Raw genomic sequence first — 17,426 nt, 5'->3', positions numbered from 1 at the left:
AAGACTCTATTTGTCCATTGTTTATTTCTAAAGAAACACGACAATGTATAAAACGCTACCATTACCTTATGGCTCCATAGCAGACATTTTTGTAAAAATAGGCTAACGATTGTGTCATAACCACGCGACTTACTGTTGCATAGTAGAGGAATTACCGTATAGTACAGGAGTAGCGCGCAGGCAGTTTCGTCTCACATTAGCTGTTTAAGTGTAATTACTAATGTTAACTAGCATTTTAGTTAGCAATAATTAGCCTGTGCCTATGTTATCTCCTTACATATACCTACGCTCTCCGTCTCTGCAAGATTCGGAATGATTGAGATTTCTCCTGGCACAGCTACCAGAAGACTTACAACTTTCAGACAGGTTGCTCACGGCACATTTATGTCGTCTCTCTCAGTTGGAGGCTGCGCAGTAACGCTCAGGCATCACCGGAAAAGTGCTTCTAATGGCCTTCACTGGTCTCTGTCCAGAGCAACGGGATCTGTTGGTCCATTATATATATGTCAATGCGTCTACCCCTGTTCATGCAAATGCAAATGTAAAATTTCAAGCTAATAGGAATACTTGGAATTGATGGTGGTGGTAAATATTCCTGAAAAGGACAAGTTTGTGAACGGGCAACACAGATTTTGAGAATGAACAACTAAACACGTTACACACTGGACCTTTAAAGAGTAAGGTCCTTTTTGTTTACCCAGAAACAGACATGACATTGCCATCACCAAACTCACCAGATTCTATTTAAATAATCAGTACTTTTAGCTAGCGTGTATAGATCTAGCATATTTTCATATGTACATGGGTGAATTAGAGGTTGATTTCAGCCGAACCAGAGTGGTGATGGTTGAAACAGTGGAAAGACAAACCAAGACAGTTTTTGAGTTTTACTTTATTTTGTTTCTGTCAACTTTGAATGATGTATGTTTTACAATGATAAAATTGAGTCTGGTGGGTTTGGTGATTAAATTATATTGGTAAAAGACAGGTTGAAAAAAACACAGTCATGGTCAGTAACATGCAGCTCCTCGGAGCAAATAGAGTCAAGATTAAGACCAAGTGTAAAAACAAGGTCCTAAGTATGACCCCTAACGTGTGTGGGACCAGACATATGTTGGATAAAATTAAAACACTTAGTGACATTGAGAAAATCAGCAGCAAAGGTGCAAGACATGTCATCTTAGTAATATATCACCAACCATAACTACTTTTTTTTAACAGCTGCAGCCATACCCGACTCCAAACTTCTCCGTTAGTCTCTCCAGAGTTTCACCGCTAGACGGCTCCTATTTGGTCCCAATAATCCAGTAACTCACAGAGGTAGAAGTGGAAATGTTTTCCACCCTACCTGGGTGATAGCTCTGTCTAATCAAGTAGAGCTGTTCCCCAGCCTTGCAGTTCAGTGCTGATTTTAAGATTTCATAGCTGATTTTCTTGGTTCTGCTGCTCACACAATTATTGTGCATGTGAATGGTGAAGATACAGTAGTTGAGCATCTGCAAGCAAGACCAAGATATCTTTCTCCAAAACAGAGCTAAAAGGAAAGCAAATATTGGCAATGCATTATTGCTAAAGTCTGTGTCTGAAGATGTTGAAAGTACATGTTTGCCACAACAGCTTTTTTAAGCCAATGATGCAATAATTAGAGGTCGCGCATGTTAATGTTGTTCTTCCCCATGGTGGCCAAAAATCGAATAATGCAGCTGTAAGTAACAAACTGAGTTGAGTTGTAGTTTGAGCCGATGCTTATTGGATGTTAATTTAAGGTGTCTTACCTAGAAAAACACTCACTTTTTACCTTGCTCAATTAAATGACAATATTTAATACAGCAATGCAATGAAACGAAGCAATAAAGCATACCAATGGCCGGCTTTATGTTGTGCTGTCAAGCTATTGTATGAAAATCCTTTTCAATTCTTGTTAGTGTATGTCTTTACACTATACAGTCTGTATGCTTACCTGTGTGTCGTTAATTGCAGGCAAGGACCAATGATCCTCATATTTCAAATGAAAAGCAAGCATCAGCCACCATGGTAGCTCTCCCATATACCACTCAAAGCAACAGCTACATTCACATAGGTAAGGGACATCCTGAAATGACATTAGATGTTGAAAAAAAGATGTTGGAATTGGCAAAGTATGCACCATGCACTACATATTTCCAGTGTCCAACACTCATCACAACATGTCACATTTGCAGGTGTGGATACAGCTGAGCTGGAATTAGGAGACAACCTCAAAATCAGCCTCATCCTCAAGAGGCAGGAAAATCAAGACATTGACATCACATACCTGGTGAGAGATGTTTTACACCTGCATGTTTGCATATATAACTTTTTTCTGTTGCATCCCACAACTAGTGTAGTCTATACATGTCGGATAAGAACTGATGTTATCTATGTCCATAGATCCTGAGCAAAGGTCAACTGGTAAAAAATGGGCGTTACAAGACGACAAGAGGCCAAATACTGATTCCTCTTACAGTCACTGTTACCAAAGAAATGCTGCCATCGTTCCGCATCATAGCCTACTACCACACAGATGGCAATGAAGTGGTATCAGACTCTGTTTGGGTGGATGTAAAGGACTCCTGCATGGGCTCGGTGAGACACATATAGTAAGATTTTTTATATAGTCTAACTGCTTTAACGTTGCCTCATTCATTGACCTCCCCTTCACATTTAGCTGAGGCTGGAATCCTCCAAACCTGCTCCATCCTATGAGCCTCGCAGGTCGTTTGGTCTGGAGATCACTGGAGACCCAGGGGCCACAGTGGGACTGGTGGCAGTTGACAAAGGCGTCTATGTCCTAAACAACAAGCACCGTCTCACCCAGAAAAAGGTAATTTCTTAATTTTATATTTAACAAATATAATGTGTGACAGTGATTTAATTTAAAAAATATATATATGTATAAAAAGGACACATTAACTTTTATGTTTGTTAGCGTTTGGATTCAAATAACATCCAGTATAAATTTGTACTGCAGTAAATAAATTGCATGTGTTAATATGTCTCGTAAATGTGTTCAATGCCATATCAGAACTGTCATGTGAGTTTATAGATATGTGTTTAAGAGACTCAGTAGAGTACGGAAGAGGATTAGGGCCAAATGTGAAAAATGTATTTGAGTTCTTAGATTAAAGTCAGAATTCTGACTTTATTCTAAAAAAAAATCATACATGGCAGTTCTGATATGGCATTAAACACATTTATGAGACACATTTACACATGCAATGTAAATACTACAAGACAAATTATACCGGATATAATATATAATTATACTCTAATAAGTCTAAAATTTTTAAGTAAAAAAAAAAGGTCAGAATTCTGAGACTGATCCTCCATGAATTATTACTGTCTAGTGTCCACTATTCCCTCCCGTTTTCTCTCCTGCTCTGACCTCGACGATTAACTAGAGCTGCATCTCATGGCCGTTATTTGATAGCTCCTCGGTCCTCGGCTGAACCGGAAGTTGTTCTGTCCCTCCTCGGTGAAGGCCGTCTCAAAGCTCTCACTTCTGCCCTGAGCCGTGCAGTTGAAGGAGTTGCTAACTCCGCCCAAACACCTGACGGATTCATGTGACGCTTCAGAGGAAAGGACATCTCATCCCTCTACAACACATTTGCTCATTGCCTCTCTCCTCTGATGATGTTCTCGCTTCTCTCCTGCGCCTCCTCGGTGAGAGGGAGTAAGACGCGAGGAAGGGAGGCAAGTTCAGGAGTCGGGGATGCAATTTCAGGGCTATGGGATGCACCTCCAGGTGGGCGTGGTCAGCTCTTGCTCAGCTCATGATCAAAGCCACTCTCACTGCTACGGATAATTTTTTTTAAACTTAAAAAAATATTTTGTGGCTTAGTCTGTAGTGAGCAATCAAATGTGTTTTAGAGGGATGAGACATCCTTTCCTCTGAAGCGTCACATGAATCCATCAGCTGTATGGGCGGAGTTAGCAACTCATGAGATGCAGCTCTAGTTAATCATCGGGGTCAGAGCAGGAGAGAAAACGAGAGTGAATAGTGGACAGTAATAATTCGTGGAGGATCGAGTTTAACAGTTTACAGCTAGTTTTTTTTTACCTGTAGATTACCTGTGTGCGTAAATGATTATAAAGTAATTGCCTTTATTATTTGCCTTTGTATTATTTGCCTTTTAAGTGTTCATCAGAAAGCCTTACATTTTGAGCTAAAGTTGTTAAAGATGATGCAACGCTGACTTGTTGTGTTAAAATGTTAGAAGGTTACAGTTTATAGTTCATATATTGCAGTAGCCTTACTGAAATGTTACACAGATATTTGTACTTTCTTCATTTAAGCGACTGGTTATTTTGGAGTAATCAACGTGCACAGCTATTTTTGGTGTCATAGAGCAGAGTGATATATGACATTATTTCTAGATCATTTCTGTGGCAGTGTTTCATTCAGTTTAGTGTGTTTAATGTTTATTATATCCAAGATATATACAACTATGTATTTAGGGACACACAACACATTAGTAAATAAAGTGTATGTTTGAGAATAACTGTAGTTTATTAGTCTTTATTGTGCACAAGAGTAAGAGAGCATAGTCTATTATTGATATGAATGGGCTAATTTCTATCTATAAGCCATTTAGTGCTATTATAAATGGCAGCCTTACGTGTATTTTTTGTCTGTGTATGTTTCCCATTTTGACCACACCACACACATACTCCCACCAAAATTATCTGGATAAAGGGAAGTTCTGTGTCTTCTGTGTCTGATCAACAAACTGTGGCGACGACACATACAATATTTCTGTTTAACTTGTGTAACAAGTGTAACCCTATGTCTTGTCTGCTCAGGTGTGGGATATTGTAGAGGAGTACGACACAGGCTGCACACCAGGTGGAGGGAAGGATGGTATGGGTGTGTTCTACGATGCTGGGCTGTTGTTTGAGTCCAACACAGCTTTTGGGACTCCCTACAGACTAGGTGACACTACTTTCTACTACTTTCTCTTCCCTTCCCAGAACATATCCCTCTTTAGGCTTTGATATTGTACCACTGAAACATCCCTAATTACAGTAGGAGAAAGAGGGTGTAAAAGTTTGGGGTTCTCTTTCATAGCATTCTTTTTAATGTATCACTATAAGCCCCCTCACATATTCACAGGCACACTTATATATCATAATGCATCAGGGCCCTGCATTTATACTGGCACCAGAGGTATGCCTGTGCCACCCAATATGAAATAAATTCTAAATTATTTAGTTCAAAAAACCACTTCCACCGCCATACAGTCTGCCTACCAATGCTGTTCAATCGGATTAGGGTAGAGAAAACCTTCTCCATCCATCCATCTTCGTCCGCTTATCCGGGGTTGGGTCGCGGGGGCAGCAGCTCCAGCAGGGGACCCCAAACTTCCCTTTCCCGAGCCACATTAACCAGCTCCAACTGGGAGATCCCGAGGCGTTCCCAGGCCAGGTTGGAGATATAATCCCTCCACCTAGTCCTGGGTCTTCCCCGACGCCTCCTCCCAGCTGGACGTGCCTGGAACACCTCCCTAGGGAGGCGCCCAGGGGGCATCCTTACCAGATGCCCAAACCACCTCAACTGGCTCCTTTCGACGCAAAGGAGTAGCGGCTCTACTCCGAGCTCCTCACGGATGACTGAGCTTCTCACCCTATCTCTAAGGGAGACACCAGCCACTCTCCTGAGGAAACCCATTTCGGCCGCTTGTACCCTGGATCTCGTTCTTTCGGTCATGACCCAGCCTTCATGACCATAGGTGAGGGTAGGAACGAAAATTGACCGGTAGATCGAGAGCTTTGCCTTTTGGCTCAGCTCTCTTTTTGTCACAACAGTGCGATAAATTGAATGAAATACCAAACCCGCTGCGCGGATTCTCCGACCAATCTCCCGTTCCATTGTCCCCTCACTCGCGAACAAGACCCCAAGGTACTTGAACTCCTTCACTTGGGGTAAGGACTCATTCCCTACCTGGAGTAGGCACTCCATCGGTTTCCTGCTGAGAACCATGGCCTCAGATTTAGAGGTGCTGATCCTCATCCCAGCCACTTCACACTCTGCTGCGAACCGATCCAGTGAGTGCTGAAGGTCGCTGGCCGATGATGCCATCAGGACCACATCATCTGCAAAGAGCAGCGAAGAGATCCCCAGCCCATCAAACTGCAACCCCTCCCCACCCTGACTACGCCTCGATATCCTGTCCATAAATATTACAAACAGGATTGGTGACAAAGCGCAGCCCTGGCGGAGGCCAACCCTCACCTGAACCGAGTCCGACTTACTGCCGAGAACCCGGACACAGCTCTCGCTTTGGTCATACAGAGATTGGATGGCCCTGAGAAGGGACCTCCTCCCCCCATACTCCCGCAGCACCTCCCACAGTATCTCCCGGGGGTCATACGCCTTTTCCAGATCCACAAAACACATGTAGACCGGTTGGGCATACTCCCAGGCTCCCTCCAGGATCCTCGCGAGAGTAAAGAGCTGGTCCGTTGTTCCACGACCAGGACGGAATCCGCATTGTTCCTCTTCAACCCGAGGTTCGACTATCGGCCGAACCCTCCTTTCCAGCACCTTGTAGTAGACTTTACCAGGGAGGCTGAGAAGTGTGATACCCCTGTAATTGGCACACACCCTCTGGTCCCCCTTTTTGAACAGGGGAACCACCACCCCGGTCTGCCACTCCTTAGGCACCGTCCCAGACTTCCACGCAATGTTGAAGAGGCGTGTCAACCAAGACAGCCCCTCCGCACCCAGAGCTTTCAGCATTTCTGGACGGATCTCATCAATCCCTGGGGCTTTGCCACTGTTTAGTTGTTTGACTTCCCCAGCGACTTCCACCACGGAAATTGACGACAATCCCCCATCATCCTCCAGCTCTGCCTCTGAATAGAGGGCGTATTAGTTGGATTTAGGAGTTCCTCAAAGTGCTCCTTCCACCGCCCTATTACCTCCTCAGTTGAGGTCAACAGCATCCCATCCTTACTGTACACAGCTTGGATGGCTCCCCGCTTCCCCCTCCTGAGGTGGCGAACGGTTTTCCAGAAGCACCTTGGTGCTGACCGAAAGTCCTTCTCCATGTCTTCTCCGAACTTTTCCCACACCCGCTGCTTTGCCTCTTTCACGGCAGAGGCTGCAGCCCTTCAGGCCCTTCGGTACCCTGCAACTGCCTCTGGTGTCCTCCTGTATAACATATCCCGGAAAGACTCCTTCTTCAGTCGGCTTCCCTGACCACCGGTGTCCACCACGGTGTTCGTGGGTTACCGCTCCTTGAGACACCTAAGTCCCTAAAACCACAGCTCCTTGCCGCAGCTTCAGCAATGGAAACTTTGAACATCGTCCACTAGGATTCAATGCCCCCAGCCTCCACAGGGATGCATGAAAAGCTCCGCCGGAGGCGTGAGTCGGGCAGGGGCCTCCTCCAGACGTTCCCAATTTACCCGCACTACCCGTTTGGGCTTACCAGGTCTGTCCAGAGTCTTCCCCCACCCCCTGACCCAACTCACCACCAGATGGTGATCGGTTAACAGCTCTGCCCCTCTCTTCACCCGAGTGTCCAAAACATACGGCCTCAGATCAGATGAAACGATTATAAAATCGATCATTGACCTTTGGCCTAGGGTGCTCTGGTACCAAGTACACTTATGAGCATCCCTATGTTCAAACATGGTGTTTGTTATAGACAATCTATGACTAGCACAGAAGTCCAACAACAAACAACCACTCGGATTTAGATCAGGGAGGCCGTTCCTCCCAATCACGCCTCTCCATGTGTCTCCATCATTGCCCACATGCACGTTGAAGTCCCCCAGCAGAACTGTCCCCCCCTGGAGCCCCATGCAGGACCCCATTCAAGGTCTCCAAGAAGGCTGAATACTCCTTGTTGGAGCCAAAAGTATGATTTCGATATTAACTTTTATTTTGATAAATTGTGCATAAATGCAGCGCCATTCGCAGTAAACTAGACTCAATGTAAACTGATAATTTGTGTTAATTGATCTTGATGCGTGGCATATCGTCACAGCCTTTTGACAATCAGCTGATTGAGGTAGTGATTGCTTCAGCTGGTGTATAAAAGCCAGGAGCTGTCATTCAGTTAGTGGCTTTTTATTTGTAGCCATACAGTTTTTGGACCGCTGTTTCAAGTACTGCACAGAACAGAACGTGATTGAATTGAAGTTGTTTTTTTTGTTACATCTTTTATTTTGGCTCTGCTGTCACTGCTTGCACACCGTCTGGTAAGGACAGTTCATTTATTCTGTGGAAAAGACAAATTCACGTATCACATTGAAGTTTGTATAATAAGGAAAAATAAACGTGAAAACAAAGGAAGCGTGTCGACCACGGCGCATTCCGAAGGTTAAAAAAGGGAACAAAAACGTTGTCAGAAGGTTGCTCCCACACTCCGAACTCTTGTTTGGTGCATATGCACAAACAACAGTCAGAGTTTTCCCCCCCACAACCCGTAGGCGTAGGGAGGCGACCCTCTTGTCCACCGGGGTGAACTCCAACGTAGCGGTGCTCAGCCGGGGACTTGTGAGTATCTCCACACCCGCCCGGCGCCTCACACCCTGGGCAACTCCGGAGAAGAAAAGAGTCCAACCCCTATCCAGGAGTATGGTTCCAGAACCGAGACTGAGCGTAGAGGTAAGCCCCACCAGATCTAATTGGTAGCGCTCCACCTCCCGCACAAGTTCCGGCTCCTTCCCCCACAGAGAGGTGACGTTCCACGTCCCCAGAACCAGCCTCTGCCGCCCGGGTCTGGTCCGTCGAGGCCTCTGACCTTCACTGCCACACGTGTGGCAGCGCACCCACCCCTAGCAGTTCATCCCACAGGTGGTGGGCCCATGGGTTGGAGAGGGAGGTGCCACGTTGCTTTTTTGGGCTGTGCCCGACCGGGCTCCGAGGCAAACCCGGCCACCAGGCGCTCGGTGACGAGCCCTCCATCTGGGCCTGGCTTAACCTTCAAGTCTCAATCAAGTCCAAGTCATTTTTTGTGACAATCAAGCAGGTCAAGTCAAGTCATAGCTTTGGTCAAGCAAGTCACAAGTCAAGTCATACAAAAGTTTCCATTTTTAAGCAAGCTAAAGACATGAACTGCTGGAGTTATATATAAAAGACATTGCGTCCAAGCCACATACATCTGAACAGTTTAAATTTATACAGATAAAAAACAGTCTAAAACTGATATTAGGCCAACAATAAATCAACATACATATTTGTTCAGTATGCCTCAAACATGACATCAGATCATGAAATTCATTCAAAAATGTTTTCTAAGTCAAATAATATTCTTCAACCATGCCTCACTTTTATGAGACACATCCTTTAACCTTTCCTTCTCTTAAAGAAAAAAAAACATATTATTTAAGAGTAGCTGAATCCCACCACCTTTGCGTAATTTGGAGAGATTGACTGTATGACTGAGTGTATTTATCACATGGATGGAATGGATAGTATATGTTAATATTTGTCACTGTATTTATGAGTGAATGTGTGCATGTGTGAGAGAGAGAATGAGTGAAAAGTTACTAATATTGGTGAGTGAATGTGTGTATGTGCATGGGCGTGAGTGTTGTGTGTATATGTGTGAATAGCTTTATTCACATACTTACGTCTGCGTGTGTGTGTGTGTGTGTGTGTGCGAGTGAGAGAGAGAGAGAGAAAGAGATTGACGTTTGTGAGCTACTGTAACTTATGGGACAGGGACGTGTTTCTGACTAGCCATTAATAATGGCTAGGCTTTGCCTGGTCAGATGTGTAATCCTTATAGCCAAACTTTATTATTTTTGGTGCAGAGGGATCCATGACGTTAAATTACTAGCCGTAGCCAGTCTCGTTTACTACAGGTCTGCCGCGTCACTTGGTAATATTATCAACGTGTTCCCGGCTGCGCATGCAAAAGCACCCAATCAGATCACCTAATCAGATTTTCTCATTTGTATATGGATTTTCTAAAATTGTAAAGTTAACTCCCCTTCAATATCAGAAATAAACAGAAAGTCAAGTAATTTCAAGTCATTTGACCCAAGTCTAAGTCAAGTCTTAAGTCATGAATATCAAGTCAAAGTCAAGTCGAGTCTTTTATGAATGTTTATCAAGCAAGTCTCACGTCCTAAAATTTGCGACTCAAGTCTAACTCGAGTCAAGTCATGTGACTCGAGTCCCCCATGTCTGGTGCATCCTGCTTGTATAGCAACATACGATTCCCCCCTGATATGTTCCTTGTGGGCACATTCCAGCACAGGTTGCAAAACATTATACAGTACAAAACTCAAGTCTAGTTCCAACCTTGTTGGGTTCTTCTAAAGAACTTGTCTGTTGCGTTTCCAGAATTGAAATGTCCGGCCCCCAGCAGGAGGAAACGAGCTGCAACTATTATGGACGTCACAACTAGCTTAGGTAAGAATCACAGCTCTAAACTACGGTTAACCACATATTCAGTCATCTTCTGTCATTGTCGTTAACTTTTACAATACTTATCTTTGCCATGCTATACATTAATGGACATATAAAAGTGAGAGACTTTTTACTTCTTACGCCATTTACTTTATATGTCAATCTGTTCCTTCATACTGCTCCTTTCCATACTGAAGAGAGAGGGAGCCCTAATTTCATGCAGGTTTTACCCTCCCTTTTGAATTTTTTTGTCCTAGGATAGAGTGTGTCACATGTTGTACTGATTGTGATTTTGCCCTATTTTATTAAAGCTGACTTGACTAGAAAAATATTTTGTATTTATTAAATAAGAAATATAAAAATTTCAGACAAACAGCTTTCCAGTTTACCATTGTTTTTACCTCCATATCTTCTTACCTCTGTCGTTCCTCCACAACCCTCTTTCTTCCCAGTGAGTCAGTATGAAGACCAACTCCAACGTGACTGTTGTTTGGATGGCATGAGGAGCACCCCCCTCTCATACACCTGTGAGAGGCGCAGCAAATACATCAGTGATGGTGCAGCCTGTGCCGCAGCCTTCCTGCACTGCTGCAAGGAGATGGAAGCCCAGCGAGCTGAGAGAAAGGAGGATAGCCTCCTACTGGCTCGCAGTAAGACACAGGGACAAGGGATGGGGGGAAGCCCTGGGTGGTTATTCATGGTCATACTGGTAGTTAGAAAACAGTCAAAATAGTAACATTTTTGATGACACTTTAGGTGAGGAGGATGACAGTTACGTGGACAGCAGGGACATTCATTCTCGCACCGGGTTCTCTGAAAGTTGGCTGTGGACAAACATCAAACTGCCTGCTTGTCCTCAGGAAAACCCTAACTGGTAGGTCAACTAAAATATAGACACAAACAATACACTGATGACTTCATAATGACACCACTAGGATGTAGAGCTATTCTTTACCTCTCAAAGTGTTAAAACTTTTCTTTGTTTCAGTGACGCCACAACATTGACGAAAAATGTTCCTTTGAAAGACTCAATCACAACCTGGCAGTTCACTGGCATTAGTCTGTCAAGAACTCACGGTGAGGATTCAGTAGTCTTGCATTGCCAGACCCTCCTCCACAGCGCTGTGGAGGAGGGTCTGGCAAGTCCACGAAACATTACAGGATGAGAGAAAAACGTGCTCTGGTTTATTGGCATTTCTTTTAACCAATCACAATCGCCTTGGGCGGAGCTAAGCACTGTAACCAGCAACGGGGCCTCTGCAAAATAGACCCGGGAAGGAACTTGTTTTGGTGGAACGTGTATGTTCAAAAGTTGTTTTAGTCGTGCAAGAGAAAACTCAGAATGGACAGATGGTCTAGCTAGCTGTCTGGATTTACCTTGCAGAGATCTGAGAAAAGGTTAACCAAAGTTCTCATGAATCGACCAGAGAAAAATGCCAACACAAAGGAAGCCCAAGGCAACGGATATCCGTCCTAAATGAGTGAAATCCGGCAACGGAGTAACCCCGGAAGTGGAACGTCGTGGATAGACTAGGATTCAGTGACTAAAAGATTTATTGTGCTGTAGTTGCACCTCAAGCCTTAAACCGCTCCCATCCCTTACAGTTCACCCCCTCTCTATCTGTTTCATAATTTTTTTGTCCCTCTCATCTTAAAGGAATCTGTGTTGGCGAGCCATTAGAGGTCATTGTCCAGAAGGAATTCTTCATTGATCTCAGGCTGCCGTACTCCGCTGTCCGTGGAGAACAGCTGGAAATTAAGGCAATCCTCCACAACTACAGCCCCGATCCTGTCACTGTAAGTCAGTGTTACTCTGCTCTGGTGTTTCCAGTTCCAGACCATCCTCACTCAGAGAACTGACGACCTTTAAGGCATTTGTGCAAGCAGTTTATAACAACATGTATTTATGTTTGTTGTTAGGCAGCAATTTTTAGCTGCTCACATAGTGGTCGGGCCCAGAACTGAGACAACCTTACTGGTACTAATGTATACAGTGTGTTTTTCCATTCTTCTGAAGAAAACAACGTCAAGCATTACATTTCTTTAAATTAGGGATGCATCATTGTTAGGTGACCTAAAAAAACAACTGATGATTACGATCCTATTCACTCATTGGTTTTTTATCTTTAAAAATTACTTCAGTTTCTTTCTCCATCTTTGTCTTGTTTTTAAGGTGCGTGTGGATCTGACTGATGAGGAGCATGTGTGCAGTTCAGCCTCTAAACGTGGAAGGTATCACCAGGAGGTTAAAATGGGGGCCCAAACTACACGAGCTGTACCCTTCATCATTATTCCTATGAAAGAAGGAGAATATAGCATTGAGGTCAAAGCATCTGTTAAAGATTCTTCGCTCAATGATGGAATCATAAAGAAGCTACTGGTGGTGGTAAGAAAAACAGACTCCATCTAGGGGGTTTAAAGCTTATTTATACCATATAACAACTGTTCTCTTAAATGTTCAACCTGCAATAAAAAAGTTAAACTTTACATTTACATTTACAACGTTATGGTTGGAATGAACTGTATGTGCGGCTACTTTCAGGCTGTTGCCACCAATTTGGACTGATTTTCAGCCGGGATGTTGTATGCAGCCACTTGCTTGATTTGTCTGGGCTATCCAAAATCACTGTTATTATCCATTTTATGATATGACAATGCTATGGTTTTGGTTAGGTTTAGGCAGAAAAACGACTTTGTTAGGTTAAGGAAAATAACCATGTTTTGTGTTAAAAATTTGGGTTCAAATAAGTACTGGGGGTACAACTACAACTTCGTTGTTGTGGTTACAATGAAAACCATGAGTTAAAGGTTAGGGAATTATTGTTGTTACGTGTTGAAAAAAACATTGACTGCCAACAGTTGGAAACAGTAAACCAACAGCAAACTCCTGTGTTAATTAAAGGAATCAAATATCAGACCGACAAGACTGCTCCAAAATAGTTGTAATTTCTAATGTTTGTCCTCACTGTTGTTTTTTTCAGCCTGAAGGCGTACTGGTTAAATCTTCTCAGATTATACTCCTAGACCCCACTAATAAAGGTGTAGGTGAGTTTACCCATTAATTAGCCACATTATGTAGTCATTTAGTAATGTTCATTTTCTACCTGATCCCCTAACTCGCCCACTGTTTCTCCCTTTAGCTGGTAAACAAGAAGTCATTCTCAACAGTGGAATTCTTGAAAAAGATGTGGTCCGAAACACACCTACTAGCACACAGATCTCTGTGACAGGTCAGATATTATGTTATATTTGGGCATATTTGGGTTATGTCATACAGGGCATGTACAATGCTCTTTGCATAGGTGTAAATTGTTGTGTGTGGTGTATGTTTTGTGTGTGTAGGGAAAAATCAAGTTCATCATTTGGTGAGGACCGTTAATGCGGACGCTGTGGATGCTATGATTTCCGAGCCCAGCGGCTGTGGAGAGCAGAACATGGTCAGCATGACCCTACCAGTCATTGCAGTCATATATTTGGACAAAACAGACCAGTGGGAAAAAGTGGGCTTCGAGAAACGTGTCAAAGCCCTCCAATACATCAAGGACGGTGGGCTCAAAGATGTATTTATTTGCACAGATACCATAAATCTTAATAGTTGATTGATTCCCCTCCACGTGGGATTTTAAAGCTTCTGATTGGTAGAATTGATATAAAAAGGCAGTGTGGTAGACAGTAATGCATGCTATATCCTTGCCCCACATATACAAGCTAGGGACACTGAGAATTAATAGTCTGAAAGCAAAACATAGACTCATAGACCATGTTTTAACCAGGGTTGTCAGTACAAACAAAAACCTATGCCAGCAGAATCATTTGAAAGATGCTATAATCACAGAATGTAACAGGACTTCTCATAGTAGTTGTGTGTTGTTTGTGTCCAGGCTACCAGAATCAGCTTGTCTTCCTTAAAGATGATGGGTCTTTTGCTGCTTGGCCGGATCAAAAGAGCAGCACCTGGTGAGGCATCCAAACATCCATGAACTCATATGTAATTGTTTGCACATCCTCCTCTAACTTAGATTCTGACAATGAGAGGATGATGTTTGTCATGTGTGAATAAATGAAACTAAGCTTCCTCTCCTCTCTAAGGCTGACAGCTTATGTTGCCAAGGTGTTTGCCATGGCTAACAATCTGGTGGCAGTGCAAATTCAACACATCTGTGAAGCCATCAGGATTATGATTCTCAACGCACAGCAACCTAACGGCATGTTTAAAGAAGTTGGACTGATTATCCATGGAGAAATGATTGTGCGTGCACTGATTCATTGACATCTAATCATAATCTTGGTGCTACAAAAACAGCTGATCGAGATGAATACAATTACATATATGAATATGAAAAAATATGTGTGTATGTGTGCGAGTAGGGTGATGTGGCAGGTGTAGAGTCAGATGCCTCCATGACGGCCTTCTGCCTCATTGCCATGCAGGAGACTCGCAAAATATGTTCTGCCAATGTTACTGTGAGTAATTCATCTGCAAACAATGTTTTCTCTTTTTCCCTCACCTCTTTCACTTCTGCACTTACTGACTCCACACTAGTGTTGAGCGACACAAAGTTAATGTATTAGTCATCTTAGTCTTAAACATTATCATTAGCCACTTATGTTAATGTAGTTGGGTATTGATATGCTTTTTGGCCTTGGAATTAATATTTAGTTACCACTATAGGTAATGTTACACAGACATGCTAACGATTGCAGCCTACATTAGCCCAGACAACGACATTGTTTTATTGATTCCTTACATTTTTCTTTTGTTTCTTTAGTTTTAGAATTGTTAAAAAAACTGCTTGTATGAAAACTGTCGCTCCTACCACATTCCCAAACTGGATCCAAAGGTCCCCAGCTCCGCAGAGCGAGGGGTTTAGTGAATGGTCAATTTTGGTAAAATGATTCTTTTGAAGAGTTGACACATTCAAATTGGAGACAAATTTGCTAATTAAAGGTTGTATTAGAAAAAGTGACCCCTCTTTTACAGTCTACATCTCTGCTTTTAAATACTGTAGCAGATTAACAAAGACATCCCACTTTCACACCACAGACACCTCTCTGACACGAGTGGTTCTTAATGAGGCCTTGTTTTTGTCAGTTTGATTGTTGACATGTCGAAGCGATGCATCAAAATATCTTGCTGCCTTTGAATCCAGCCTCAGCTATTGTCCAAGGTTAAAATTATACCGCATTTCTGAACAGACGTGGATATATTTGAAATAGATTCACTACTGTTATCTGACCTTGTTTTTTCCTTCTATCCAGAGTCTGCCAGGCAGTATAGCCAAAGCAGTGAAATATCTGGAAAGGCGTCTGCCCAGCCTCACCAACTCATATGCTGTTGCCATGACGTCATATGCCCTGGCCAATGAAAACAAACTGAACAAGAAGATCCTCTACAAGTTTGTTGCCCCAGGTATCGTCACACAGCAACATTCAGAAGCAGAATATATGGTGTGATAAATAGATTAAAAAATACCACACACCCACGAATAATAACTTTAAGAGGATTATTAGAGCACGACATATCAAAAATATGTTTGAGGTATTTTAGAAAAAATGTCTCATTTTCATAGATTCTCCACCAGAACTGATAATGTTATTTTTCAGCCATATAGTGTCCTGCTTAGTACATATTGGTAAGAATCTTTCAATAACAAATCTTAAGTATCAAATTTTAATCTCTCAAATATTTATATCTCAATGTAGCATGGGTAATAATGATTAGCAGTAGTACCTCTCAATACTGAAAAGAGCAGACACAATATGGGATTTTAGCTATGCCTTGAATCCAACTATCTTTAACTAAGAACAGTTTACCTCTATTCAGCCAGGCTTCTCCCGGGGCTCTCCTGCTTCTAAAAAGAGTGGTTACAGCAGATGTTTCCTCAAACCCTTGCTGTTACCTTCAACTATCTCTGAATGTTTGTCCCTGCTGTAGTCATCTTCGGCAAGATTTCCCAGCAATGATGTCGGTGCTTTCGGGTCATATCTGGAGATTTTAACATCGCATGGAGCCATTGTTTGCTTCGTTCTACACCTGTTGGTAATTGGTGGTAGCTTTCGGTCATTACTCGGTCCTCTCTTCTTTCTGTAGCTGCTGCATCCAGGCACCAAACACCATGGAGGCACGTTTGTATATTTATATCCAGGGTTCGAATTATGATTTCATCTTTGTGGGGGTCTCTTTAAAAAAAAAAAAAAAAAGTATTCTATGAGTAGCAAATTTTGAGCATTAAACATTTCATTTCCTGCATTCTGGTGATTTTTTATGCACATATTTACCTTTTTCTGAATCAATTTATGCTGGAAATATTTTTAGGTAAAGGGAAACATAGATTACAATCCAAATATAAAAACACAATGGAATATATTACAATAAGGCTCTCAGGCATTCTGTATTGCTATTTATTCTCCTGTAGATCGACTTTTCGAATTATATCTGAGTCAGCACACATGTAGCCTAGCATCATTTACTCCTCCCTCCTCTTTTGCGTCTTTTGTTGGGGAAGTAACCTCCTTAAATGTGCATATGACAATTATTCACCTCAATGATACATTAATTAATTTTAATGGATTAAAAAAGCCCTGGACTGTAATATTTCAGTTGTGTTTGAGCAAGATTACTGCTCATGTTCAAAACGTTTTGCACATTCAAAATATATCCCATCTGTGCTCTCTGTGATTTGGAGGAGTCGTGATATTTTGAGAAAAATAAAGTGATAATAGGCTATTACATGAATAAAGTCACTATATTTCAGAAAATAATCTACCTGCAACTAACTGCTTTCATGGGAGCTCATCCTCTCTCTATGGGAGCTCAGCTCCCACGTAATTCGAACCCTGTTTATATAATTTAATCAGTTGTCTGAACGAAGAATTCTTCAATTGACTACATTTGCCATCAATCCCGACTGGACATAAACAAAAAAGGTGGTGAAAAATCATTATTCAGTCAGGCTCTCTTGTAGCTTGTATGTTAATTTCTGCTTAAGTGGCCTTACTACTACTACTGCTGTTCTGTGCCTGTTCTGTCCCTAATGCA

The 17,426-nt window shown here is 42.5% G+C and overlaps 1 protein-coding gene and 1 long non-coding RNA gene across 3 annotated transcripts in view; one reads left to right on the top strand and one right to left on the bottom strand.

Annotated features, from left to right (window-relative positions):
- Positions 1 to 17,426, top strand: part of LOC116042833 (complement C3-like) — a 45,477-nt gene that overhangs the window by 12,350 nt on the left and 15,701 nt on the right. For both annotated transcript variants that reach the window (XM_031289240.2, XM_031289239.2), the window contains exons 12-29: positions 1,981 to 2,080; positions 2,202 to 2,296; positions 2,410 to 2,604; positions 2,687 to 2,842; positions 4,822 to 4,951; positions 10,322 to 10,390; positions 10,840 to 11,037; positions 11,144 to 11,261; positions 11,376 to 11,464; positions 12,045 to 12,184; positions 12,561 to 12,773; positions 13,369 to 13,432; positions 13,528 to 13,617; positions 13,730 to 13,933; positions 14,269 to 14,344; positions 14,477 to 14,636; positions 14,756 to 14,851; positions 15,647 to 15,797. In XM_031289240.2, the coding sequence (XP_031145100.1) occupies positions 1,981 to 2,080; positions 2,202 to 2,296; positions 2,410 to 2,604; positions 2,687 to 2,842; positions 4,822 to 4,951; positions 10,322 to 10,390; positions 10,840 to 11,037; positions 11,144 to 11,261; positions 11,376 to 11,464; positions 12,045 to 12,184; positions 12,561 to 12,773; positions 13,369 to 13,432; positions 13,528 to 13,617; positions 13,730 to 13,933; positions 14,269 to 14,344; positions 14,477 to 14,636; positions 14,756 to 14,851; positions 15,647 to 15,797 (2,344 nt within the window). The remainder of the gene's footprint in view (positions 1 to 1,980; positions 2,081 to 2,201; positions 2,297 to 2,409; positions 2,605 to 2,686; positions 2,843 to 4,821; positions 4,952 to 10,321; positions 10,391 to 10,839; positions 11,038 to 11,143; positions 11,262 to 11,375; positions 11,465 to 12,044; positions 12,185 to 12,560; positions 12,774 to 13,368; positions 13,433 to 13,527; positions 13,618 to 13,729; positions 13,934 to 14,268; positions 14,345 to 14,476; positions 14,637 to 14,755; positions 14,852 to 15,646; positions 15,798 to 17,426) is intronic.
- On the bottom strand, positions 755 to 16,213 carry LOC118494853. Its single transcript, XR_004897066.1, has 3 exons — positions 16,119 to 16,213; positions 8,557 to 8,559; positions 755 to 765 (listed from the first exon to the last, which is right to left on the bottom strand). It is a non-coding gene; the product is annotated as an uncharacterized LOC118494853 (long non-coding RNA).

This window comes from Sander lucioperca, chromosome 4 (assembly GCF_008315115.2).
Source record: "Sander lucioperca isolate FBNREF2018 chromosome 4, SLUC_FBN_1.2, whole genome shotgun sequence".
NCBI classification, from domain to species: Eukaryota; Metazoa; Chordata; class Actinopteri; order Perciformes; family Percidae; genus Sander; species Sander lucioperca.
This window is presented reverse-complemented; position numbering and strand designations above follow the sequence as displayed.